This window comes from Heliangelus exortis, chromosome 19, assembly GCF_036169615.1.
Source record: "Heliangelus exortis chromosome 19, bHelExo1.hap1, whole genome shotgun sequence".
Taxonomy (NCBI): domain Eukaryota; kingdom Metazoa; phylum Chordata; class Aves; order Apodiformes; family Trochilidae; genus Heliangelus; species Heliangelus exortis.
The window spans coordinates 5193641-5219270 of record NC_092440.1 but is presented as its reverse complement, the minus strand read 5'-3'; the positions used below and the strand labels follow the sequence as shown (position 1 = coordinate 5219270).

General features: G+C 49.6%; 3 protein-coding genes across 9 annotated transcripts in view; all 3 read left to right on the top strand.

The window, feature by feature from the left end:
* Positions 1-3133: 3133 nt before the first annotated feature.
* On the top strand, positions 3134-5708 carry GSC2 (goosecoid homeobox 2). The gene is made up of 3 exons (XM_071762978.1): positions 3134-3434; positions 4176-4423; positions 4889-5708. Exons 1-3 carry the CDS (start codon positions 3134-3136, stop codon positions 4991-4993), a joined length of 654 nt encoding a protein of 217 aa, XP_071619079.1. The 3' UTR covers positions 4994-5708.
* Positions 5709-5989: 281 nt separating this feature from the next.
* On the top strand, positions 5990-13297 carry ESS2 (ess-2 splicing factor homolog). Its single transcript, XM_071762977.1, has 10 exons — positions 5990-6222; positions 6531-6699; positions 6901-6996; positions 7576-7742; positions 8421-8538; positions 9255-9388; positions 9536-9638; positions 10980-11089; positions 11964-12079; positions 12595-13297. Exons 1-10 carry the CDS (start codon positions 6076-6078, stop codon positions 12878-12880), a joined length of 1446 nt encoding a protein of 481 aa, XP_071619078.1. The 5' UTR covers positions 5990-6075; the 3' UTR covers positions 12881-13297.
* Positions 13298-19931: 6634 nt separating this feature from the next.
* The window catches only part of DGCR2 (DiGeorge syndrome critical region gene 2), a 46957-nt gene continuing 41258 nt past the window's right edge, over positions 19932-25630 (top strand). For 6 of the 7 annotated variants that reach the window (XR_011729732.1, XR_011729734.1, XR_011729733.1 and 3 more), the window contains exon 1: positions 19932-20317. Coding sequence is in view for 4 of the 7 variants with exons in the window: in XM_071763340.1 (XP_071619441.1) it covers positions 20239-20317 (79 nt within the window). In the remaining 3 variants the exon portion in view is untranslated. The remainder of the gene's footprint in view (positions 20318-25630) is intronic. The other variant, XM_071763338.1, reaches the window with a different exon arrangement.

Genomic DNA, 25630 nt, shown 5'->3' with positions numbered 1-25630 from the left:
CTGCGTTCTTTTTGTCACTTGGCACAGGGCTGAACTATTTTACCAGGCATGATTTGGGGTTTGAACAAGATAACCTTTTAAGGTCCTTTCCAACCCAAACCATTCTATGATTCTGTAATTTTTGTGTCTTTTTTACACACAGTCATAACTCCTGACTAATTGATGCCACTGTACTTCACACAGCAGCTATCAGGAAAGTGCTCCTGCCTGGTTTTGACTTTGAAGGGTTGTTTTTGCCCCAGGTTCTTTCTCACAGAGGCACTGGGGAGAGCAGTGGGCATCAGCTGTGTGTGCAGATCAGTGGGATGGGCAGCCCAGGACGGTGAACCTGAGTGGGGCAGAGTCTGTGCTGGCTGGCTGGGAGGATGCTGAGATGTGGCTCCTGTGTTTTAGGGTCCTTGAAGCTCTTGTTTGCGTTCCCTTGTGCTGCCTGCAGAATGGAATGGCAGGGGAGGAAGAGGTGGTTTGGGTTTTTTTTTGGTTTCACCATAGGAAGGATTTTCAGACCCTATAAATTCACTTTTGACAAGCAAGCAGCTAAAGCAGATTAACCTTTTTGCTAATCCTCTATAATGGCTTTGGAATCTCCTTAACCAATAAGAAAATGATAAGAGCCTGTTTCTTTTCTTTTTATCTATATCTATATTGTCCTGCCTTGTCTGCATTTTTTTTTCTTTCTTGTTTTATTTTCCTTTCCTTTTCTAATATGAAATAGCCCAGCGATCCTATCTCCTGGAGGCTCAGTAAACAGAACATCAATAATCCTTTTCCTTTATTCCTCTCTGGTAACAGGGTGCAGAGAAGTGTCTGCCGATTGGGATTTGATTACCAGCAGCTATCAAAAGTCTCTTTGTAAGATCTGGGTCCTAAATCCCATAATTCTTTGATAAAAGAAGTATTACCAGTCCATTTTCTGAAGTGAAAGGTACAGGAGGAATGAAAGAAAGCAATCAGCAGAGATCCTAATAGGCTAAGTGCATGTGAGGTGGGAAGGCAGGGACAGGCAGGGGAGGCCAGGGAAAGGCATCCTTTGTTAAGGATGGGGAAGGAGAATTAATCTGCTTCAGGCCTATGATTATTACAGCTGAGAGCAGAGAGGGTTGGATCCTGTACTTGCCCGTGGCACATCCCAGCTCCCCTGCCCTGTGGTCCCCCTGGACTGGCACAGTGTGGGGAGCAGAACTTGGCCCCACATCCATCTCCTGTGTCTGTGTTTGGGTACACACAGAAAAGATGGAAGCAGTTTGGGATGAGCACTGGTGTTGTGCATCCCCAGTGCCTCTCTGGAGTGCTGGCACCTTGGCATGGCAGCAGGGAACATGTCCAGTCCAGGTCAGTTACAAAGGGACCTTCCTCTCAAACCTATAGTGAATATGTTTAGATGCACAGAACTTGGTCATACTTGATGCGTGCCATGGCAATAGCTGAATGAGAGTCAAATAAAAGGATGGAATTAAAAATAGTTGTTTGGTCTTAAGTGAGATTTTACAGAGATATGAGGGTCAGTGAGGCTGTGGGACATCTCTTCCTGGCTTTGAGAGACCATCAGGGTGAGGAAGGACAGGCAGAAATCAGGACCAAGAAGAAAAGAGGAGGGATAGAGACTGGCTCCTGTTTCCATATGATGCTGGAGGGGTTGCTGGGCTGTTCAGTGTGAAGTCATGATGTGTCACAAGAACATGGGCAGTGGTTTCACAGCACTCACCCGTGTGGCTCCTTGGTGTACCATGAATGAACTTCTCTTCCCTGCACAGAGTCATGAGGTGAGAGAGCATTCCCCACGTGAGGTCCCAGAGCCTTGGGTTAAACCACACTGAGAGCAAGAGTTTAAACTTTTCTAAGTAACCTGAGCTGATCCCCAGGTTCTCTCTTTTAACCCAAGCTACTCATTCCCATTAGAAACCCAAGATGGAAGATGTCCTCTCTCCTCCCATGGACTCCATCTGCCAGGCCTTGCTGTTGCCTCTCTGGAGGGTTGTTTCCAGGTGTCCCCTCCTGTCCTTGAGGAACTGCTCTTGCCTGTAGCCTCACTTTGACAAAAGAAGTTGGGAATGGGACTGACTAATCTCTGGGGAAGCCTGGCAGCTGTCCTGGTTGCTCAGGGCTTATAGAAGCACCCATTAGCTGTGGCACCAAGGCCGTGCTCCTGGCCAAGCTGCTGCAGGATCTTGCTGCCTGCAGCACACAGAGGCAGCAGCAGCATTCCCAGCACGGAGCAGGGGAACAGGAGGTGGCTGTACCCCACAGAGCTATGCCACAGAGCTGTCACAAGCTGCCAGTAATCTAATTTACCGAGGGCTTTGAATCCTTGCAAAGCACATGTTGGATACATGCAAAGCATCTGTATTGTCACTGTGATTAGGGCAGCAGAGGTGGGGTAAAGGGGAAAAGGGAAAATAAAATTTCTCTGCGTTCAGCAGAAAATAGATCAACTTTCACAGAGAGTTCTGACACAGCCAAAGGCTGTGCTATCATTAAAAATGATTTTTTATTAGGCTGAACTCTCTCCTCTCTCATATTGTATGATATGACAGCTCTCTTTTGATGGGAAAGCTTTCATTTGGCCAGAGAAAGGGATAATTTGCTTCTTTTAAGGAGTTAATCCTCTGGTCCATTTCCGGGCTGGGAACAGCTATCCTCCCCCTTCCTTGGATGGGAGGCAGCAGCACAATGGAGATCATAACCACCTCAAATCTACACCCGAGATGGAGAAATCAGATTTCCTTCTCCAGTCATTTTTGTGGGATTAGCTAAATCTTAGATCCACACTAAACCTTCACAAAGCTGCCAAGATTAGTTAGAATTTAGTTTATTCACAGGGGGGTTTATGGTTTTCTTTCCAAAGGGATTATATCTGTCCCTATATATATTTAGGGTGGCTTCAGTCATAAAGCAGCTAGGCTAGGGGGAGAAAAAAGTGTGTGTGTGTAAAAAGTGTAAAATAAAAACTCTGCTGTGGGAATGACAGTCGCTTGAAACACCAAGACAAAGCAGTGATGCTGGGAGGCTCCTCCAGTCCATTTAAAAGCACACAAGCTGCCTTTTTCCTGGCGAGACCCCACTCCAGAGTTAGGGCAAGGAGAGCAAACCCTGCTCAGCCTGAGCCTCCCGCAGCCACCGCTGCTGGCAGAAGATGTCATCGGAGCCGGTGATGGACACGGACAGCAGCAGCAGAGGCCTCAAGAAGCCGTGTCCATTCAGCATTGAGGACATCCTCTCCAGCCCACCAGAGAAGAGCCCCCAGGTCCTGGTCCCACTGTGCCTGCGGGGCATCCTGGAGTGTGGTCCCAAGGGGGTGTGTGAGCTGGAGCCCATCCCGGCGGGTTCCCTGCGGGAGGAGGAGGAGGAGGAGGAGCTGGAAGGGGGAGGTTGCAACTGCTGCTGCTGTTCCCACACCGGTGCCCGCTCCCTGCAGGACTCCTCGAGTTGGCTGGGTGAGTGTTTGAGGCGTGGGGCAGGGCTGGTGGAGGGGCTGGTGGCAGTGCTGGGTGGAGGAAAATCCTCAGCACAGCTCCTGAGAGCAGGTGCTTCTGCCCGCAACGCTGCCAGGTGCTTAAAAGCAGCAGGAGTTCTCTGTTACTGGGTTTTACTGTTTTATTGTAAAGGATGATGTTGCTTCAAGGGGTGGAAGTTCTCTGTGGGGTGATGTGGGCATGCTGCACACGTGCAGAGCTGGGTCTGTGCTTCCTGAGAGCACCTGCCCTGGGGAACCTCACTTGTCCTGTAAAGTTTTGGCTACAGCTAACAAAATCACTGCATCTAGACAAAAGCAGGAGGAAGAAAAAAAAAAAAAAAAAAAAAAAGGCACAAATCCTTAAAAATGCAGTTCAAGAGTATCCTTGAAGTTCAGAAATCCCCCCAGATCAGGACTAAAACACAGCTCCTTGTGGGGCTGGGAGCTGACATCCATTTTCTGGAGGTAGCAACAGGTAAGTAAAACAAGGAAAACCCCAAGGAGTGCTCCCCACCTGCACACTTCTCCCGCAGCAATGCTCCAGGCCCTCCTCTCTCTCACACAGCAATCACACAGTTTGTCACCTGTGTGTCACCACAGGACAGCTGCCTCCTCCCACACCAGACACCTGGGTGCAACTTGTGCCTGAGCTGCCACGAGCAAAAGGGTGTCCCAGCCCCCAGCCCCTAACGCTGCTGCTGCTGTGCCTCTGCCCCCACAGACACCCGCTTCCCCTGGCCCATGAGGCTGCTCCACTCGGCAGTCAGGGTCTGTAAGAGTCCCCAAGGGAACCCGAACGAGCTGCAGAATTTCCACCAGATCCAGCGCCGGACCCGCCGGCACAGAACCATCTTCACTGAGGAGCAGCTGCAGGCCCTGGAGACACTTTTCCTCCAGAACCAGTACCCGGACGTCATCACCCGCGAGCACCTGGCCAACCGGATTCACCTGAAGGAGGAGAGGGTGGAGGTGAGAGCCTGTGGGGTGCTCTTTGCTGACACCAGCCAGGTCGCTGCAGCGTCTTTTTTTGGTGACTGCAGACCCAAAAAAAACATTCTTGGATGTTTAAAAAAACCCAGGGTTGGTTTGGCAAGCAGCAGAGGAGTGTGAAACAGTTCTGATTTGTTCTGGGGTCCAGTGCCACTCCCTCCCTCCTGCTTTCACCCATGAGCACACACAGACGTGCTCAGTTCTGCTCATCCCCTCCCTATTCCTTATCCATGTGATCTGTGTGACTCCTGAATTTTCCACAGGGCCTCCCTTTGTGTCCCTGCAGGATTCCAGGGGAGGGACTGATTGAATTTTGTATCCAAACTTTTGTATCAGGAAATAATATCGCAGCATCCTATCCTCATGCCGTACAACCCGGGGGTGTTCCTGCCCACCGCCAAGTAACACCTGAAATGCAACAGTTTTTCTTTTTGCACTTTTTAGGTTTGGTTTAAAAACCGCCGGGCCAAGTGGCGGCATCAGAAGAGGGCATCTGCTTCAGCTCTGATCCTCCAAGGCACCAAGAAGCCCCCCGGGAGCAGCTCTTAGTGCTCAGGGGCTGCACCTCGGCAGAGGAAAACCAAGAAACATCCCCTTCCCACAGCCAGCAGGTTCTGTAGGGGGGAAACCCCAAAGGGGACAAATGCAGCAAAAAGGAATCTTTGTGGTTCCCAGGGGAGGAAGAGAGGTAAAAGCAGATCTGGCACTTTTTATGTCCCGGTTTCTCTCCCAAACTCTGCTCACGGGGCACATAACTTCCCACGCGTGACTCTCAGATGCTCCAGACTGCCCAAACCCGTCGTCGTGTTCCGTGTGTGTCTGTGCTTCCCGGGGGGGCTCCCCGGCCCCGTGCTCGGTGCAGGCAGCGTCTGTGCTCGTGTCACTCCCGCACCTTTGGCAAACCCCCCGCAAATGAACGTTTCCCATTTCCCGCACCTCCACCGCATCCCGAGTGGCTTTTGGGGCTGAGTTTACTCGACAGGCAGCTTGCTCCTAGCAAAGAACCGCGGGTTTCTCCCCGGGGGGGAGGGGGTCCACCCGCGGCTGCCCCCGGGGCTGGCACCCCCCGTGTCCCGCGTGTCCCCAGCGATCGGTGCCCGTGTCCCCGGCAGGGCTGAGACCCCACGCCCTGTGCATAACCCCGAACCGGGGGGTGCCCCGGCCATGCCCTCCCCCCAGACTGCTCCCCACAAGGACACGTTCGCCCCAAGGCTCCGGGAAAGGTGCCGCAACCTTCCGGCGGCGATCCCCGCTCCCCGGGGTGGTTCTGGGGTGGTGCGGGGGGTGGTGCGGGAGACCCAACACGGTGGGTACCGAGGGCCTCACCCCGGCAGGGACCGCCCGCCTCCCCCGCGGCTCCCCGGGGTCCCGTGTCCCGCGTCCCGCCCGCAGCCCCCGCAGCCCCCGCAGCCCCCGGCACGAGGCTTCCGCGGGAGGGCACCGGGCGAGTCCTCCCGGGCGGTAGGGGGCGCGCTGCCCGCTCGTACCCGCACCCCGGGTCTCCCCCTGGGCGGGGCGTTCCGGCAGCCCGTGGCGCGGCGGGGTGACGTCACGGGCAGGGGTGACGTCACGGCGCGTCGCTTTCCCGACGGCGGCTGCGGAGGGTCAGTGCGCTCACCGGTACCAGCGCCATGGAGACGGCTCCGGGACCGTCGGTCTCCTCCGGAGCCTTGGTGCCCGCTGCTGCCCCGGGCACCGCCCTGGCCAAGGGGAAGGAAGCGGCCGCGCCGTCCCCGAGGCGCCCGAAGAAGATCCTGGATGAGGAGGCCTACATCGAGGTAGGCCGGGGCAGAGCCCGGCAGGCCCCGTACTCCGGGCAGCGGGGCCGGGCGGCTGCCGCTCTGGCAAGGCCCGGATCCGGCCCGTCCGCGGGCACTGCCTGCTGGCACCCCGGCTGCGGGTCGGCCCGGGGCACCGGGCACCTCCGGCGGCTCTGGGCAGGGCGCTGCCACCCGCCCAACCGCGGCTGGGAGCGCCCGGGGTCCCCCCGCCCTTCCCCGGCCCTGAGTGTCGCCGTCTCCGAGCTAACGGGGTCCTCCGGGGGGTGGCAGCCAGCCCGGCTCTGACGCTGTCTCTGTGTTTGTAGAGCTTAGAGACCATCATTCAGCGAGACTTCTTCCCCGATGTGGAGAAGCTGCGGGCACAGAAGGAATATCTGGAGGCTGAAGAAAATGGGGACTTGGAGAAAATGAGGCAAATTGCTATCAAGTTTGGTTCCTCCTTGAATAAATCGTCGAGGGACACACCTGCACCCTGTAAGGACTACTTCTCTTCAGCATAGAGGTTTTATCTGCTAATATAAATGCTCTGGTTTGTCTAACTTTGTGCAGGCAGTGCTCATCTAAAAGAATCAAGACTGACTTTGCATAGAAATTAATTTACTAAATTAGGCAGTCACAGCAAGCGCCCTGTTCCTTTCTTTAGTAACCACATGAACCTATTTTTTCCTCTCACAGATGTTACTCCAGCCACCTTTGAAACCCCAGAAGTGCGTCCAGGTGCTCTTCCAGTAGGGAATAAATCCAAAGCTGGCATCAAAGCAGCAGAGGAAGGTAGGAGAATGCTGGTTTTCTTTCTGAATCCTTCAGCATCAGGAAGATGTTTTTGTGTGCTCTGCTTCCTGTAAGGGTTTTGGGTACCCAGCAGATGTTAAGGAGTTTCCTTTAGCCTCCTAGCAGGTGAAAATGATCACTCTGAACTTGATGTTTTGCATCCTGTGTGTGAAGTCTCAATTATGAGTCTCTAGGGCTACATAAATTTCTTTACTGCCTTCAAAAAGATCTGCTGAGTTAATTTTTCCTGTGTCCCCTGAAATTAATTCTGTAAGTAAGCAAAGACTGCAGGAGCAGAGCCCTTCATCTGTTGAAAATGTCAGCTGGCCATTTGTGCATTTTCCCTCCAGCACAAATAACTCTAAACACCACAGGAAGTTTTATGTGAAAGTTGGTATTCCAAAAAAAAAAAAAAAAAATTATTATTGTACCCCCTCCTGAGAATATACATTTTTTTTCACCAAACTTTATGTTAATTATGAGTGGGTCTGTAGAAGGTTCACTGCCAGAAGGCTTTAAGAGCTCTCATAGAAAGGGAGGCACTAACTTTTCTCAGGCTTCTTCCCCTTCTCTTGCTAGGAAATGCAGAAAAAGATGATAAAGAGGCACTTCCCAGCCTGGACAGCTTCTTGGCAAAACACACAAGTGAGGATAATGCTTCCTTTGAGCAGATCATGGAGGTGGCCAAAGAGAAGGAGAAGGTGAAGCATGCCTGGCTGTACAGTGCAGAGGAGGAGTATGCTGAGGTAGGGAGAGGGCTCAGCTGTACCTGTGCTGCACTTCCCAAGTGGCACAGCAGGGAAACACCATTTTACTGTATTTTTTTTTCTTGTTTGGTTAAATAGAATATTATCTTGCTTTCTGTTTTGGACTCCTCCTATAAGTCCTGCTAGAAGCACACAAGGAATTGTGTGGTTATGACAAATGTTCCCCTAGTACTGCCTGTGGAAATGTTTGAAAACTCCCCAAGTACTGAGAATTGTCTGTTCTGTTGTTACTGCTTGCCTGAGAGCAGCATGGTACAAATATTGTCTCAAGGTTCCATGGCAGAGCAGTGATGTCTTTATGTGAGATGTGTCACGTGCTTCTCATCCCTCCCACAGCAAGCAATGCTTGATTTGAGTTTTGATTAGTAGAGAAAAATCAGAAGTTTGACCCATCTCAAGTGTTGCCACAGGATGCAATAAAGCCCTGAACAGAACCTTGCTGAGAAGCTCTTTGATTCTCACTTGCTATTATACCAGAGCTTCAGGTGGGGTGGTTTGCAGGCTCACCTGGGAGCAGGGTGGTTTCTCAAAGGAGGGAGTTCCATGCCAGGACAAGCAGCTGAGCTCTCCAAGCCTGGCTGAAAGATTGCAGGACTCTGACCTGATTTTTTTTTTTTTTTTTTTTTTTTTTTCCCTCTCTCCCATCCCCCTTTCAAGCGCCACAGTGAGAACCTGGCCCTTCCCTCAGCAGAGCAACAAGCTCTGGAGAATGTGAAGGCTGGGCTGGAAACCTGGGAGTACACAGCTCGAAACACCCTCATGTATTATCCAACAGGTGAGGTGTGAAGTTTCCTCAGGAGAGGTGTTGGTTCCAGGTGGGCTGGCTCCAAACAGTGCTTGCAGCACTGCTGTGGGTGACTGAGCAGCTCTCACTGGTGATGCTGCACTTTTTCATATGTGAAGCTCATATATATGAAGTTGTTAAAAAGCTTTGGGGTTCTTTTCTTTCTTTGGACCTCTTCCTTTGCCTCTGGTTGCAAAGTTTGTTCCTGTTCTATTTGTCACTGGCAGGGTGTCTGTATTACAGTACTGATTTTCAGGAGCCAAAGCTCTTTCCAGTTTGGTCTGTCTTATTTACAAGCTTTTTCTTGTCATTATTAATTCCTTCCTTCTGCTCAGAGAGTGCTTCATCATCTTGTTTGGCTCCTTGGTTGCTGTAGAAAACCACATTGTTTTATAAACACAGTTTTGTTTCTGACTGAACGTACAATTTATTATTTCTGCAAACCAATGACAGAGAGAAAAGGAAGTCTTGTTCGTTGTTTTCTAAAAAAAAAATAAATTAACCCTAACATCTGATCTTAATTTATACATTTCAGGTGTTACAAAACCTTTATCTAGTGCAAATATTGTTATAAATTGCTAGAGGTGCACACAGCAGTTGCTGATGTGTTCTGTGCTGTGTGGGAAGTGCTGTGTTGGTTGGCAGCCTCAGAGCAGAGTGCCCAGAGCTCCCTCTGCCCTTCCTGAGCAGACTCTTTGCTTTTCCAGGTGTCTCTGCTGAGGATGAAGTTTTTAAGAAGCCCAGGGAAGTTGTCCATCGAAACACACGTTTTGTCAGGGACCCTTTCAGCCAAGCTGTGAGCAAGTCACAGCTCCAGCAGGCTGCAGCCCTCAATGCCCAGGTTGGATAATTTTACTGCTTCTGACTAAAACCTTGTTAAACTCTGCATTTCTGTTGCTCATCAACCAGGAGCACTGTGTGTGTGTGCTGGATGCAGCTGACTCACAGCTCTCTCCACACAAATGACATTGGGTTTTCACTGTTTCAGTACAAACAGGGCAAAGTGGGACCAGATGGGAAAGAGCTGATACCTCAAGAGTCTCCAAAAGTGAATGGCTATGGATTTGTGGCTACTCCCTCTCCTGCTCCTGGTAAGAGAGTTTTCCTGATTTTTTTCTTTTTTTTCTGATGTAGGACTTATGCTGCATTTATTTTAATGTTCTCTGCATTCAGCACTGGGGTATTGGTTTTTTTGACAGTTAAGACAAGGAGCTAAGCCTCCTGTCTGTGTGCATCTCATGAGCTGATGACTTTTTTTTCTGTGCCCTGTGTGCCAGTTGGCTGCAGTGCTTAAATCCCAGTCCAAGCCACTGGCAGAAGTTTGTGCCTCAGAGGCTCTGGGCAAGTTCCCCTGCCATTAATTAGGAATCATCCTAAGTACTGAGGCTTCTTAGGCATCCGGGGTGCTGTGGCTGCTTATTTTGTCTCTGAATGATGCTTCTCTGGAGACTGAAACATTTGTTAAACATTAACCTTCCAATGAGCTCCTTTTTTTCTAAAGAAGGAGCATTTGTGTCAACGTGTCTGGTAGTCTGCTGAGTGGTGGTTCAGCCTGGCTGACTGTGGCATGTGTTACTTCCTCCATGCTCCAGTGTGTTATTTTCTCCCAGTTTTGGGGCTTTCTGGCTTCTTCCTTTGTCTGAATACACTTGTGTATTGCAGATGCCTTTTTTTCAGATGCATTGGCCACCCAGTCAGAAGAAACATTTTTTTTCTTCCAGTTGAAACGTGGCATCTGAATTTTTAGCTGCTCCCCACCACCAGCTGTTGTGCTCCTCAGTCCCCTTTTGTTATGCTTTAAGGGGAAACACGTTGAGGCTTTTCCCCTGGAAAGCCTGTAGGTGGCATTTGGATCCCACCTCCTTTCTCCACTGAAAATCCCTTTTCTAAGCCCTGGACAGTAGGGATTTTCTACCCAGTGACTTAATTCGGCTCTTAGAATCTGCTTTGCAGTTGTAGCTGTCAGGCAAGGTGCAGTCACTGTGTGCTCCAGGCCAGCCTCAAGGCAAACTGAGGGGGTGTGTGGCTGTTCCAGGTATCTTGAGTCTTCTGCTTGTTTCCCTGCTTTTAAATAGTTCCCTGTGTTGAAAAAGTTTCTGTACAATAGCAGAGAGGAATGCTGGTAGTGTAGAGGAAAAAAAATGAAAGTGTCACTGAACAAAAACTCACCAAATGGAAAATAAACACATGAAACAACTGGTTTTGTGTAGTAACCTAGAGGGTGACACAGCCTGTGAGCTTGGTCATTCCCTTTTCATGGGAGCCACATGTTATTATCCAACTTTGCTGGGATTCTCTCCTGTGGAGAGGCTCATTTGTGTGGTGATGGAATTGCTGCATTTTATGATCTGATTCCCTGGATTTTTTTCCTGGTATACACATAGTCAAATGTCTTGTGTGAGCGTGACTTTGAAATTTAAATTTGTTTCCAGGTGTGAATGAGTCTCCTTTTATGACCTGGGGTGAAATTGAAAGCACCCCTTTGCGTCTGGAAGGGTCAGAAACACCATACGTGGAGAGAACACCTGGACCAGCCTTCAAGGTATTTCATGTCAGGAGTCAGCATGTTGTTATTTTTGGGGAATAAGGATAAGAAAGGAAAGGCAAGTGAGTAACTAATAGATGAACATTGATGTGGGATGTGTGACACCTCCCTGGGCTGTGTTCCCAGGCCTTGAGACTAAAAATCTCTGGAGAGTGGAGGTGGGCATGGTTCCACGTGGAGGTACCTGAGGACATGCACTGGTTGGCAGGAGAGTGAGACTCAGCATTTGATGATGGGCCCAGCTTCCAGAGGAAGCTGGAGAGACACCTCATCTCTCTGATTTGAATGTATGAGTGGGTAGAAATTGTAGGATTTCCCTCTGGCTGGACCTTCTGTCTGCTTCAGCCTGAGGCAGGTGCATCACTTGGGAGTAGAAAAGACACTCTGTCTTTGCTAATGGCACCAGACCCTGCATGCCACCTGTCTTCTGGTGTTACTGAATGTGAGCTGAGACTGAGACTCCTGGTTTAAGCAAGGTGTAATTCTCTGTATGTGCCTCTGTTTTGTCAGGCTCCAAAGCCCTTGGCTGGTTCTCCTGCTGCTCAGCAATGTCTGTGTTTGCCTGGGAGCTGGCTGGCTGCAGGCCAGGCCTGGCAAGACACAGGTGACATTGTTTGACTGGGAGAAACAGCAGGAGGAAATGCCAGAGGTAATGGCAGCAACCTTGACTGAACTGGTTGTGCCATTTTTGTCACTCAGAGGGGGAGGCTGAAGGCCTCCTGCCCTCTCTGGCTGCTGCAGAGCAGCAGTGAGGTGCGGGCTGCTCCCCCTTCTCCCTGATTTGGATCCTTGGAGTCAAAGGTGCTTTGAGTTGTGCAGGAGCACTCAGAGGGGAGTGTCCTGGTGAGTGAACTCTGTGCTGCATTTATAGATCCTGGAGCCCGGGCGGCGTGAGAGGTTGGGACTCAAGATGGCCAATGAAGTGGCAGCCAAAAACCGAGCCAAGAAGCAGGAGGCGATTCGGAAAGTGGCAGAAAACCTGGCCAGGTGGGACTTGTGTTGTGACAGCAGAGCTGGGGAAGGGTGTGTTCTGGGGAGATTTTAAATCAGCATATGCAGAAAGGGCGGAATGGATGCAGGAAGAAGCACGGTCAAACTAAAATGTTGTAGAAATTTAAAATCTGAATTCCTAAGAGAAAGTGGCAGGTGACTGTCCCTGGTGCTCCCCCTCGTCAGCGTTGCTGTTCTGCCCTGCAGCCACCCAGCAATGCATCTGGGTCCCTGTCTTGCCTCATTGCAAAGAGGAGACATGATAAGGCAAGCCTGGGCTGGGTCATGGGAGGGATGGAAAAGGCTCAGAGGGAAAGGCAGGCAGTGCCACTCAGTTTTGGGAGGGATATTGGAGGTTTCTCTGGCACTTCTCTCCCTGGAGAGACCAGCATTTACCTGCAGGCCAGATCACCTGGGGGAGACACGGGTCTCTTGTGGCACCATTGATACTCCTCCTGATAAATGGCAGATTTTTATTGTAAAATCATTGAAAACTGTTTATTCTGTTCCAGCCTCACTCCAAAAGGACTAAGCCCAGCCATGTCACCAGCTTTGCAAAGACTGGTGAACAGGACTGCAAGTAAATACACAGACAAAGCCTTACGAGCCAGCTATACTCCTTCCCCAGCCCACACAGGAACTCCTGGTTACAAGACTCCAGCAAGTGGGCCACACACCCCCACCAGCACCCCACAATCTAGGACAGTGTCTCAGACACCAGCATCCCAGGATAATACATCAATCACAGACAATTTGCTGCAGCTTCCTAAAAGAAGGAAGGTATCTGACCTCTTCTGAATATTCTGGTCACCAGCAAGGTGACAGTGACCTGGCTGTGCTCAGATGTCTGCAGACTGGATGCTGGTGGTAGTGAGGGGTGATCAGATGCAGCTGTGAGAACAGAAGCCAGTGGTTACAAGATCTGGGACCAGAGGTACCATAGGCTATGTTGCTAAAATAGCCTGGGATGTGCTTTTTGGAAGTTGAGTATCTCCTGCTGTGGTGTAACTTCCCTTTGAACTGCATGGGTGGGGGATGCACAGGGCTGCTGCAACACAAGGTTGCTTCCTGTAACAGCAGAGAAGGTTCTGGACTCCTGAAAAGAGCAATCTTTTTTTTTTTTTAAGATATGTTTCTCTTCCTAAGGTGGCCATGCATTTAAATTACCTTTCTGTACAAAGATGTCTATTTATAAAATGTGGTAAACCTTCCTAAGAGATTGGACTTTCTGCCAGTTCATTAAACTTCTTTGGTTTTGTACTTTGCAGAAGGGGAAACACCACCAGGTGCTCATTGAGACCCGACTCAGAATTTTAGGAGGTTTCTCTTTACTGCAAGTGGAGTTTAAACAGATGCTCTTGAACATACAGTGGGTCTGTCAAGAGTTGTTACGTTATGCAAACAGTTTGCATACTGTGTCAGACATCATTTCACACTTCATAATAACCTGTTCTCCTACTGCATCCAGAGTGTGGTTGATGCACGTGTGAATTCTGCAGCTGAACCTGAGAAACGTGAGTGTAAGAGCTGCTGAGTGTCAGCAGCACTGGAAGAAACTTTCCAGTATGTTTTGACAGTAACTTCTCATCCCTGCAAACCATATCAGGCAGGTCTTTGGGGAATAATATTGTCAAGCAGTTCATTCACCTCAGCAGATGTCCTGTGTCTTCTGTTGCTGTGCTTTGTAAAGCTAAAGATGAGGACTATTGCTGAAAGGGTCCAGAGAAGCTGCAGTTCAGAACCAGCAGTTCCTCTGTTCAGCCAGTTTGATGTCTCAGGTGATCTTTCAAGCCTCGTGTGGGTTTCCATCTGGTGTAGGGTGGCTGTGCTCCTCTCCAGCCAGCTTTCCTCAGCAGGGATGGGATGCTGCTTTTCATGTTTTCACTGGGACTGTGTTTAGAACTGTTTGGTATGGATTTTTGTTTGTTTTTTTGTTTTTTTTTTTTTTCATAGGCTTGTTAGGGAAAGGAGGTGGCTTCTCTGAAGTTCTTAAGTTCATTTTGTTGTTCAGCCCCTCTGTTTTGTAGCTCTGACTGTCTGCTTTTGTGGGCTTTGCAGATGGCTTTTTCTTAAACCCCAACTGGGTGAGGGAGTTATGTTTTGACTTCCAGCTTCTGCTGTTCTTGAGAAAGGCCCACACCAACACCTTCCTTAGAATGGCTCAGAGATGATTGTTTTGCATATTGATTGCTTCACTGTAATCAGCCTCTGGGGCTTTTTTGTTTTACATTGATTTCAGCTTGTTTGGATTTGTTTTTACAGCTGCCATGTGACTCCAAAGACTTGATGATGTTGATGATCACAACACAGAGAGGTGCTGGGGACAATCTGCCTCATCCACCAGTGTGGATGGCAGTGTCATTCTGAAGAACAGAAGTGAGGCTTGATGAGAGCCAGGTTGGGGCTTTTGTTTTCCCTTCCTGTTCTTTGAAACTTCTGGCTAGTTCTTGCAGTTAGCAAAAAAAACTCTGAAGAGCAGTTTAACCATACATAGCCTGCACTCAGAGCTGGGCTGGCTCCAGTTTGAGCTGACCTGTGAGTGTGGGATGAACACTTGTGTGTGCTCTGAGCACCTTTTAGCAGGAAGCAGGTGAAGCCAGATGTGTACATGTCTTGCACCACTCCTGAGTACAAAGCAGCCTGTGTAACACTTGGCAGGCTTGAGATTTGCTGTAATCAGGAGATATTTTACTCAGGGAACATCCACAGAAAATCTCCTGCAGCTCTAAGCAGTGCCTGCAGCCTTCTGTGAGGTCTGGGCTGTTTGGTGCCTTGTGTGTGTTGGTGGGGAGCTTCCTCTTGGGTGGTTTCCACTGCCACTTCCCAAACTCATGACCCTCACTGTGCAAAATCCCTTAATTTTTACAGTGCACCTTGTGGAAATCAATTTATCAGCAAAGCATTGCTGGGAGTTGTGAACACAAGAAATTAAGGTTGTTTGGTTTTGTTTTTTGTTTTTTTTTTTAGTTCAGAGATAACTGAAGGCTTAGTTTGTTCTTTAAGTAAGAAATTATTCTCGGGTACTTAGGAATGAACATAAAGGAAATATGTTTACTGATGTTTCTCTGCTTCCAGAGATGTTCTTTAAGGAGTGACCAAGCTAAATAACACAAGTTATTGGGTAATTTTTTTAAAACTAAGTCTTTCCCAACAAACACTGCTTATCTCCATGAATTGTAGGACCTGTGTGTTAGGGCATGCAGGAAGATGGTGAGGCCCTGGCCTGCAGGTTGGGTCACTGAGCAGACCAGGAGTAAGGAGTGGATGTGACATGTAGGTGGAGAGATGCAGGAGGTTACAGGAGCTGCTGGAACACTACAGAGAGCCCCAGGGGAAATGGTGGAGATTCCCAGATGACTGAGGAGGAGCTTGGGGACCACCTGGGGCATGGAACCTGGCCAGGTAGAGGTGATCCACTGAGAGGTACCAGAAACACCAAATTTGGCTACTTATGGATGTAGCAAGACTGGGCCAGTGGGAAAAAGTCATTAGAGGAGAGTTTTTTGGGAGGAGAGGAGGGATGAGAGAACAAACATGGAAACATGGGGAGGAGTGGGGTTACAGGCTGGACATGTGCATCCAGCCCAGAGCCCAACCTTCTCCACCTTTTTGTTAGAGGATTCCTATCCATTTGCTGAGTGCTGGAGCTCTCTTCTGCAGGTGGATCAGGAGCAGGATGGGGGTGTGTGTCTTCCACAGCTTTTCAAACTGGTTGTGCTCATACTGAGATGCAGCTGGAATAACAGAGAGGGGAATATGATACCTGAGAATGATTAGTTCCATGTTTCAGTTCATTTTTAAAAGCAGATTGCATTAAATATCCTATGGGACAGTGTTGGTTTTGTGTTGGCCCTCTAGTGAATTAACCTAGACAGCCCTATTAAAATTGCAGTTTTGATTCTGCAGGAGTGAAGGGCCTCCACATATTTGCTGGGAATGCAGTTTATTTTCAGTGAGATGCTATAAAATTTGATCTCTTGCAGGGCATGCAGTGCTCTTCAGATGGGCTGTTCCTGTAACGCCCACTGTAAGGCCTGGTCTGTGCTTCCTGCTGCAGATCAGCCTCTGCAGTCTGTAATTAGAGCATCAGTGGGCTCTTTGTTGCCAGGCTCTTGTGCTCCTTTAGTAGTAGCAGATAATGTACCTTAGAGGGCCAAATCCAGGGTGAAAAAACATCTTGGTTGGTTGGTTGGTTGGTGATGACTTGCGTTTGTTTTTTTTTCCCTCCCCCCCATTTTTCAGAGGATTATTTTCCTTCCAATCTTCCTGTATATCCACATTTTCCTATGTGCAAAACCCAAGCACAATTCCTCCCTCAGTCAAAATATCCTCCAGGACTCCTTAAAGCTGCAGAGGTGGTTGGAGGTGAGCAGCAGGGCTCTCCTGGGTGCCAGGCCTGGCTCTGGTGGGGTCCCAGCTGCTTGCAAGAAACTGTGAGAGCCCCAATGGGCCTGGGGCCTTGTGGTGTGACATGGGGCTGTAACATCACCATGGGCAGAGTCTGAGGGTGCTCACATGTGCAGTGGGAGGTTTGGGTCCTTGTTCCAGGCAGGAGGGGAGATGAGGGACCACAAGGGATTCTTCTAGGTGGGTGGGAAATAGGTGGTGTTATGGTTGATTTGGGGAACAGCAGGAGGTAATTAGCAAGTTGCATTAGTGAAGAGCCAGTGAGGATGAGGACAGCAGAGAGTTCTGCTGCTCCTTTCTTTGTGGCAAGAAAATGCCAAGCAGCAGCAGCACAGGGTTTAGTGATGTGAGGAAGTGAGAAGGGAAACTGTCTCCCCATGCCATGATTTGAGCAGCCAGTCAGGCCAGAGTGGTGGGGACACTGCTTTGGGGCTCCAGCTGTTTTGGAGACCCCTGCAGCCCAGGAGCCATGTCTTGTGGCAGGGAGCTGAGTCTGCAATGGGACTGCCCAAAGGCACCCAGCCCCAGGCTCATTTCCTCTGTGCTTTGAGGCCAAGAGCCTTCACCTGGGTGCAGAGGTAGCCACCCCTCCACCCACCAGGGTCACAGCTCTGCAGGTCTTGGTGGGGCTCAGTGCTGCTTTTTACTTCTCTGATGGTTTAGCTCAGAAGGGAAGCTGTGGTTGGGGAGACTTCTGTTGTTTTGGAGGACTGGGCTATTTCTCTGCAAAAATAAAGGAAATGGATCTTCTCACTCAGGGGAGGGGGAGGTGGAACAGCTCCCATTTCCTCATGGTTGGATTTGTTGCCTCAATCCCAGCTCCCTGTAGCTGCTGCAAACCCCAGCTCAGAGCCAGGCCAGGGGCAGAGCTGGGTTTGTCTCCTCTCCCCATCAGCCCCTTCCTTCTGCTCCTCCTGGCCATGACTCCTTTTCTCCACTGCTTTTTGGGCACTCTGGACACATTTTTTCTTTGCACTCTCTGGTCAGAGAGATACTTTTTCCCAGTGGGAAACCAGGACTGCTTGGGATGAGCCAACCCCTGGGCAGGGGCACTGGATGTGGTTGTGCCAGCACAATCCATCCTCACCCCCCTGCCCAGGGCATCAGGCTGCCCCCAGCTCTTCCCCACACAGCCCCTGGTGTCCTGGCAGGAGCACGGGTGGCCCTGCCTGGGGCTCCTGGGGCTGGGCCATGGTGTTGGCAGTCCTGTCATGTTGGTCTGCACTGGTGTCACAGTGCTGGGCAGGGCTGGTCCTGGGGTAGTGGGTTCCTGGTACCCTTCACCTTTGAGCTCCTGCATGTCTGGGCTGTTCAGGGCAGGTTTATTTGGGCATTGTGTGGGTTGTGGTGCTCACCTGGCACACGTGCCTGCTCCAAACCTGGCACCTGGGCTGAGGTGTGGGGAAATGAGGGCTGTATTTTCTTGGGTCAAAAGCAAGGGAGAAGCAGCCAGTTCCCTGTCTGCAAGGGGAGCCCTGCTCTCACCCTGAAGGCATCACAGGGCATTTACTTAGACATGGGTGACAGGGTGTCACGGGCTTGGGGTGGAGAAGGAATGTCCTGGACAGTCTGGGTTCAGCATGTGCAGCTGGGCTGAGAGCATCTCCTGCCCACAGCATCCCCTGGGAGGAACAAAGCCAGGGAGTCTGACACTCACTCCTGCCTTTGTGCTGGAGGATGTTGTCACACTTCAGGTCCCCACGGATGCTCAGATCAGTATCCAGCAGCACGTGGGAGCTGGAAAAATGGGTTTTGGCCTAAATCTTTGGACAACCCCTTGCTGCTCTTGACGCACTCCAGCAGGTCCCCCAGCACACTTGTCCCCTGCCACACAGCCCTCCTGGGCTCCTGCAGGGCTCACAATTGTTGCTGTCTCAGCTCTGGGTGCTTTTTGAGCACCAGTTTCCACTGCCATGTTGAACTTTACATCTAACTTCGGAAAGAGCACCTCCCTGAGCAGAAGGGTGAGGCAGAAGGGCTGTGTGAGCAGAGGTATCTGAACATCCATCAGGAATGCTCCTTTGCTCCCCAGTGTCAGGGGAAATTCCAGCTCAAGCTGGGCTGTGGATGTTGAAGGTAAAATTGCCTTTTGATCCCAAACTGCACCTGGGCTGACCTCCAGCACCAGGAGAGTTGTGGTTCTGGGGATGGTGCCACCTCCCCAGGCTGGGCTCTTTGCAGAGACAGCCACCACCCTGCCTGGCCTGACGTGCAGCAACACCCAGGGTCAAATTCCTAAAGGCACCTGTCATTTTCAGAGCCATTTTAAATTATTTGAGCAGCACAATTAATTCTCTCATGCATTTCCTCTCTGGCTGGGCCTCAGAACATGGTGATTCCAGGAGACATGGAAATACTGGTTGGCTCTGGCACTGCTGTGGTGCTGGGAGCTGCTGGACCAGGGCCCTGGCTGCGGCGGACATCCCAGTGCTGCTGTGTCCCCTGTGCATGTCCTGCATGGCTGGAGATCCCTGCAGATGTGTGTAAAAAGGGACTGTGTCCCCCTGTGTGGGAGCAAGTTAATGAAGCAGACTAATGATAGTCAAACTCAGAGCCCAGAGGGGCTGGGAAAACCCAGGAAACGCCAGGAAACCCCAGCCCTTGGTGGCAGCTGAGCAGGGACAGGCAGGGTGACAGGGAAGTTCTGCTGTAGCAGGGAGGGAGGGAGGGGACTGGGAGAGGCTCCTCTGGAGACAGAGCAGGAGGGTTGGGGCTGTCATGGAGGGGCTGTCTGGGAGTGATGGAGGTGAGGGGGAGAGGCCCCCAAGCTGGGACAGGGAAAGGCTGAGCTGGTGGGGACAGAGGGGACTGGGGGAGGACATCCCGGGGGGACAGAGGAAACGGGGTAAGGCGATCCTGGAGCGATTGAGGGACTGGAGGTGCCAGCCTGGAGAGGACAGAGGGACTGGCGGAGGCTGTTCCGGGGGACGGCGGTGGCTGGAGGTGTCCCTGGGGGACAGAGGCGAGCGGTGGAACTGTCTCGGTGGGGACAAAGGGCACCGGTGGAGCCATTCCGGAGGGAGGGAGGGGGCCGGCGACGGGTCGGCGGCAGGGAGTGGGCAAGACCATGCCGGGGGGTCACGGAGGGGCTGGTGGAGGCCGTCTCGGGGGTGAATGCCGCCGGTGAACATCGCGTCCCGGTGCACATCCCGTCCCGGTGCACATCTCGTCCCGGTGCACATCCCGTCCCGGTGCACATCCCGTCCCGGTGAACATCGCGTCCCGGTGCACATCCCGTCCCGGTGCACATCCCGTCCCGGTGCACATCTCGTCCCGGTGCACATCCCGTCCCGGTGCCCACCCCGTCCCGGTGCCCATCACGTCCCGGTGCGGTCACGGCCCCGGACCCCCCGGAGCCCCGCAGGTGGGCGGGGCCTGTGCAGAGTCCGGCGCTGGGCTCCGCCCCTCACGCAGCTGATTGGCCGGGCGGCGCGCGGCGGGGAGGTGGGCGTGGCGGCGCGGGGGCAAGGCGGCGGGGAGGCGCGGCCGCCATCTTGTGCGTCGCCGGAGCCAGGGGAGCGGCCCGCAGCGTGGAGCCGCCTGACCCCCGCGCTGCTCCCGCCGCAGCCGCCGCCGCAGCCAGGGCCGCCGGTTCCCGCCCGGGGGCGGCGGCGGACGGCGGAGGGGAAGAGCTCGGTGCGGACGGGGGCCCCCCCGCGGGCCCGGCGGCGGCCCCTCCTCCTGCCGCTCCTCGCGTCCCTCCCCGCGGGTTTGTGGCGCTGCGCCGGGGGAGGATGAACGGAGGATAAATGGTGCCCAAGGCGGACAGCGGCACCTTCCTCCTCCTCTTCCTCCTGGTGCTGAGCATCACCGAGCCGCTGCGGCCAGGTAGGGGCGGCGGGGCCGGGCGGGGGGCGGCGGCGGCGGGGGTCGGGGGTGTGGGTCCTCCCTCCTCAGCCCGCGGGCGGGTCCCGGGCCCGTGCGGACGTGAGGGGCTCCGGGGCTCCCCCGGGGCCGCAGCCGGGTCAGGTCCGGTGAGCGGCGTCCCCGGGAGGTCAGCGCGGGAGGGTGCGGAGCCGCTGCCGTTCCCCTCCCGCCGGGGACCGGACGAGACCGGCCCTGGAGTCGCCGCGGGCCAAAGCCGGTCCCGGTCCGGGGGTCGGTCGGGTTCGGTGCGCTTTGTATCAGCGCTGTGAGCGGGCCGGGGTGTGGGGTGAGGCGGTGGTCCCCGTGCTGACCGGCGGGGTTTTGGGAGGGTTGGGAGTGAGGGTTAAAAAAAAATCAGTTCAACTTTGAAAGCTTCGGTAGAAAACTACGAACCCGCAGTGAATTGTGGCGGCGTGACCCAAGTTTTCAGGTGCTTCTTCCTTCCCTTCCCTGCTTTTATGGTGTGGGCCTTGGGTGCCGACAAACCCAAGTGCTATTTGATCATCAGAAAAAGGACGAAAACCCAGCCTGTTGCATCTCAGTTCGTATCTCATCTTCTTTTAGGGAGATGAGTGAGGGAGTTTGTGTGGTAGCTGCCAGGCTCAGTGCTTTAAAATGTGAAGATGATTAACTTTAAAGAAATGGTTGGTGTTTGCTGTTAGAAAACTCCTGCTTTTCTGGCTACATCACTCGGTTGCAGTTTCTTTTTGGGTGCTGAACTTGCTTGGAGCTTGGCAGAGCCCTCACGTCTCTTGGGCTGCTCTTGCCAAAGAGCATCAATAGCCAAAGCCTGATTCTGCCTGGAGTGGCTTTGCAGGTTTGGAAAACATCCTCCCATCCCCCTGTGCTGCTCCTCCTGGGTGATACTTGCTCCTTTGTCAACAGCAGAGTAGGAGCAGTGTTGTACTTTGAAATCTCCTTATTCTTTCTCTTCAAAATAACTTTTATGACCCAGACTAATACAACGTAACAGCATTAGTGAACTGCATTTAAAAAAGGTCCCAGATGAGCTGAAGCAGAATTGGGTCAGTGTAGGCAGTTTACAGTGAAATAACTAACTTAGATGTTGAAACTGCCCTGTGTGTGTCTTGTTGTGTTTTAGCTTGTTTTTTTGGCAGTACAGTGTATTTATAGGGCTTATGGTATGCTCTTCAGTAGCCAAAAAATTAATGGAGTTGCTAACCTAGTATTACTACAGCTAGAGGCTTTTATGTGGGAGAAGATACTGTGTAAAACCCATTTCAAGCAACTTCTTAGCTGGCACTAAGTGCTACAGACAGCTGAAAAAGTTGGGCAGATTCATAGCTGTCTGTGCACTTTTACAGATGGGTAGATTTGATGCTCAGCTCTGTTGGTGTTGGGCATTATAACCTCCTAGAAATTAGAAAATGGCATTTTCCCTGTTCTGTCAGAACATTTGTCACTCTAGTTTGATTCTGAATCTCAGTCAGCAGCCAGTGCTTGATGGATGAAGACAAGTTCTACACTGAGGTTTACTTCTTTAAGTCAAATAAATTTTTTTGTTGGTATTTTCATGTACCTGTTTCAGAGATCTGTGGTGCTGTGGCCGTGCTGGTAGAAGCATCCTTCTGAACATCTGATGTTCATCTTGGGTGTTAGATACCACTGCCTTCGAAACGTGTAGTATTAGGATTCCTCTGTGGCAGCTCCACGTGCATTCCTTAAATTTTGCTGGAACCGTGTGTATTGCTGAACCTTAATGTCAGGCTGTCCAGCTGGATGTAGTGGTGCAGCTGGGACTGGATGCTGGCTGAGGAGTTGCTGAATTCCTCCTGGATTTCCTGGCTGCGGGTGGCTGAGCTGTCCATGGTGATGCCTCTTCCCTCCTCCCTCCTCCCTCAGGGTGGCCTCGCATCCTTCTGCCAATGTCATTTGCTTTTAACTTGCTTCATTTAATATCTTAAATCTACTGTCTCAAACGGATCACCTGCTCAGTAGATTAAATAGTGTGTGGGCTGATCCTGAAGCAAACCAAGCCAACAGTGAAAATCTGCTTCGTGCACTCTTTTCCTGCTGGTGTTTGTTTTTCTTTTTTTGCTTCTTTAAACCTGGGTATTGTAGCAACTGTCTTAATGGTTTAGAAAGAATGCCTGCAGCTTGCTGAGCTTAAATCTGCACTTAGAGCTATCAAATGAGTGCTGCAGAGTGATGGGAGGTTTTATGGACTCTGAGATGAATGTGTAGTCCCTTCACAATTCAGTCCCAGCGAATCAGGCACCTCTTTGTACTTCCATGTTAATTTGACACTAGCTTTGTATCCATGTTCTTGCTGTGCTCTTCAGATAAATAAAACCTTCTTTTAAGCCTCCTCAAAACTGTAGTATCTTTTGGGGCAAGCTGAAAGGCAGTGATTTTATGGGAACTATTTTTTTTTTTTTTCCCCTGCTTTTAAGGTGAGATTGTTTTTAGTAAATTGGGGAACAAACTAATTAAAATTTCATTTTCTCCCTGATTTTCTGCCTTGTATATGAGAATGTTTTAAGCTACTGCTGCCACTAACAGCATCAGGTACATCCAATGTACCATGACATCAGCCCTAGCTGTGGAGAATTGGGGTTTCCAGAGGTACCACAGACAGTTTTATCTCAGTCTGTGGGCTTTTAATGGTAATTTTTGGTCTTTGAGAATCTGCACTTGGATTTTTTTATTTTGTCCCAGTGTTTCCCTCTTTCCCTTTCTAACTGTTTTGACTGTAAGCTGCTTCTTTCCACTAGTTGCCTGCTTTATAGTGCATTGTTGATATTTTTAGGTAGAGCTTTTCTCCTTGACTTGTGTTTGGAAGCTGCTAATATGAAATGAAGCTGAATGTATCAGTCTTTTCCAATTATAGGGGTGTACAGTGAAGGACTAAGTTGATGTCTCCACTAAACACTTACTGAATTCATCCTGTCTGGTGTTCAGACATTTGTTTTTGGGGATATCTACCACAGGTGGGTTTTGCTTAGTAAAATATTTTCCAAGGCAACTCAAGGTATCTGTTCCAGGTTATCTGACTGGCTGGCTGAGATGTGAAAAAATATTTTCACATTAGTCTTGATGTGAAAAAATATTTTGGTGGTGCTTTAGCTGAGTTACAATAAACAATACTGGTACTAGTTTGGATTCAGATGATTTTCTGAACACTAATGTGTTTCTGCTGGTTGTAAAAAGGTCATCTGAGTTGTTAATCATTCTGAATTTTTTCAGCACAGTTTGAGAATATGTAAGAAGTTCCTGTTTCTGTTGAGATCCCATTGCACAATCAAAAAGCAAAGAGTTTGGTGTCTTTATGTAATGTTGGAACTTAAACAGTCTGGAACTATCAGGATGACATGTTTCAGAGCAGTGTTTAGAGGATTAATTAAGATCATAATCGCTGAAGACAATAACATGTTTTCATCTTTCTCTAACAAGATACTGCTGCTTGCTAATGGAAAACACTTAAACATGGTCAGGCTTTATATTGGATTTTGTAATAGTGGTTTAGTACAGAGCCTTGTGAATGTAGGTCATCAGGCTTTCTTATTAGAGCATTTGCCAGGCAGCTAAAAGCCAATTGAGTTCTTGTTCTTGCAGGTTTTTTTTTTTCTCCACTTCAAAGCTAGCCAGAGGAAGTAATTTCATTACCCAAGTTCTGTTTTTAAAAATTTTGCACCACTCACCTAATCAGCAATGCTCAGGAAGACTTGCCAGTGCAAGTGGTCTAATTAAAAAGGCCCACGACTTCAGCTTCAAGCTTCAACTTTTTGTATGCTTTGGTGCTTGAGAATGCTCCTCCCAATGGGTGTTGGGATCTGGACACTGCACAGGTGTCAGGTGTGGTTAAACTGCCAACTTTTTCTTGTCACTTGGTCAGAAGTTGTAGATCTTCAGCGTAAAGCAGAGCTCTGGGTGGAAGTCTGAACAACTCCACAGTCAACTTTGTTTCAAGGTGATCCACTTGCCTGCTGTGACTGAAGGTGTCTGGTTTGGGCCAGTTGAATTGGATCAGTTTTGTCAGAGGCACAAATCTATCCTAAAAGGTGACCTGGGCCCAGTTCTCCGCTGCCCTGAAAGGAATTCGTTGGTAAGCAAATGGAAGCCTCTATTTTGCTTTTGTTCACTGTCTCTACCTGAGCTGGAGCTGCTGTGAGTGATGTTTCCTTAGCTCAGTGCAGCTGCTGACTGCAGTCCCTGTCTTTGTACTGAGCTGAGTTCTCAAGTGGGGGCTCCTATGTGTGAGAGTCAGGAAGGGTTTTTATCACACCTCCTCAATTACTGTTGCTGAAAATAAGTCTTATGTTCCCCCCTAGCCCCCTTGCCACTTAATCTGCTGGTTTGAGTTTGTTGGTTTTTTCTTACCATTATATATTAGTGTGATTTTTTGTTTTTTGGGTTTTTTTGGTTTTTTTTTTTTTTTTTTTTTTTTTTTGTTTTTGTTTTGTTTTTGTTTTGTTGGGGTTTTGTTGGGGTTTTTTTGGTGTTTTTTTGGGGGTTTTTTTGGTTTTTTTTTGGGGTTTTTTTGGGGGTTTTTTTTGGAGGTTTTTTTGGTTTTTTTGGGGTTTTTTTGGGTTTTTTTGTTTTTTTTTTGGTTTTTTTGGATTTTTTTTGGTTTTTTTTGTTTTTTTCGGTTTTTTTCGGTTTTTTTTGTTTTTTTTTGTTTTTTTTGTTTTTTTTGGGTTTTTTTGGTTTTTTTTGGGTTTTTTTGTTTTTTTTGGTTTTTTTGGTTTTTTTGGTTTTTTTTGGTTTTTTTTGGGGTTTTTTGGGGTTTTTTGGGGTTTTTTGGGGTTTTTGGGGGTTTTTGGGGGTTTTTGGGGGTTTTTTTGGTTTTTTTTTTGGTTTTTTTTGTTTTTTTTGCTTTTTGGGTTTTTTTTGTTTTTTTTTAGGGTTTTTTTGTTTTTTTGGGGTTTTTGTTTTTTTGAGTTTTTTTGGGGGGGTTGTGGTTTTTTTGTTTTTTTGGGGGTTTTGTTTTTCGTTTTTTTGGGTTTTGTTTTTTTTGGTTTTTTGGATTTTTTTTTTTTTGCTTTTTTGGTTTTTTTGCTTTTTTGCTTTTTTTTTGCTTTTTTTGCTTTTTTTTGCTTTTTTTGCTTTTTTTGCTTTTTTGCTTTTTTTGCTTTTTTTGCTTTTTTTTGCTTTTTTGCTTTTTTTTGCTTTTTTTGCTTTTTTTGCTTTTTTTTTGCTTTTTTTTGCTTTTTTTTGCTTTTTATTTGCTTTTTTTTTGCTTTTTTGCTTTTTTTGCTTTTTTTTTTGCTTTTTTTTGCTTTTTTTTTGCTTTTTTTTGCTTTTTTTTTGCTT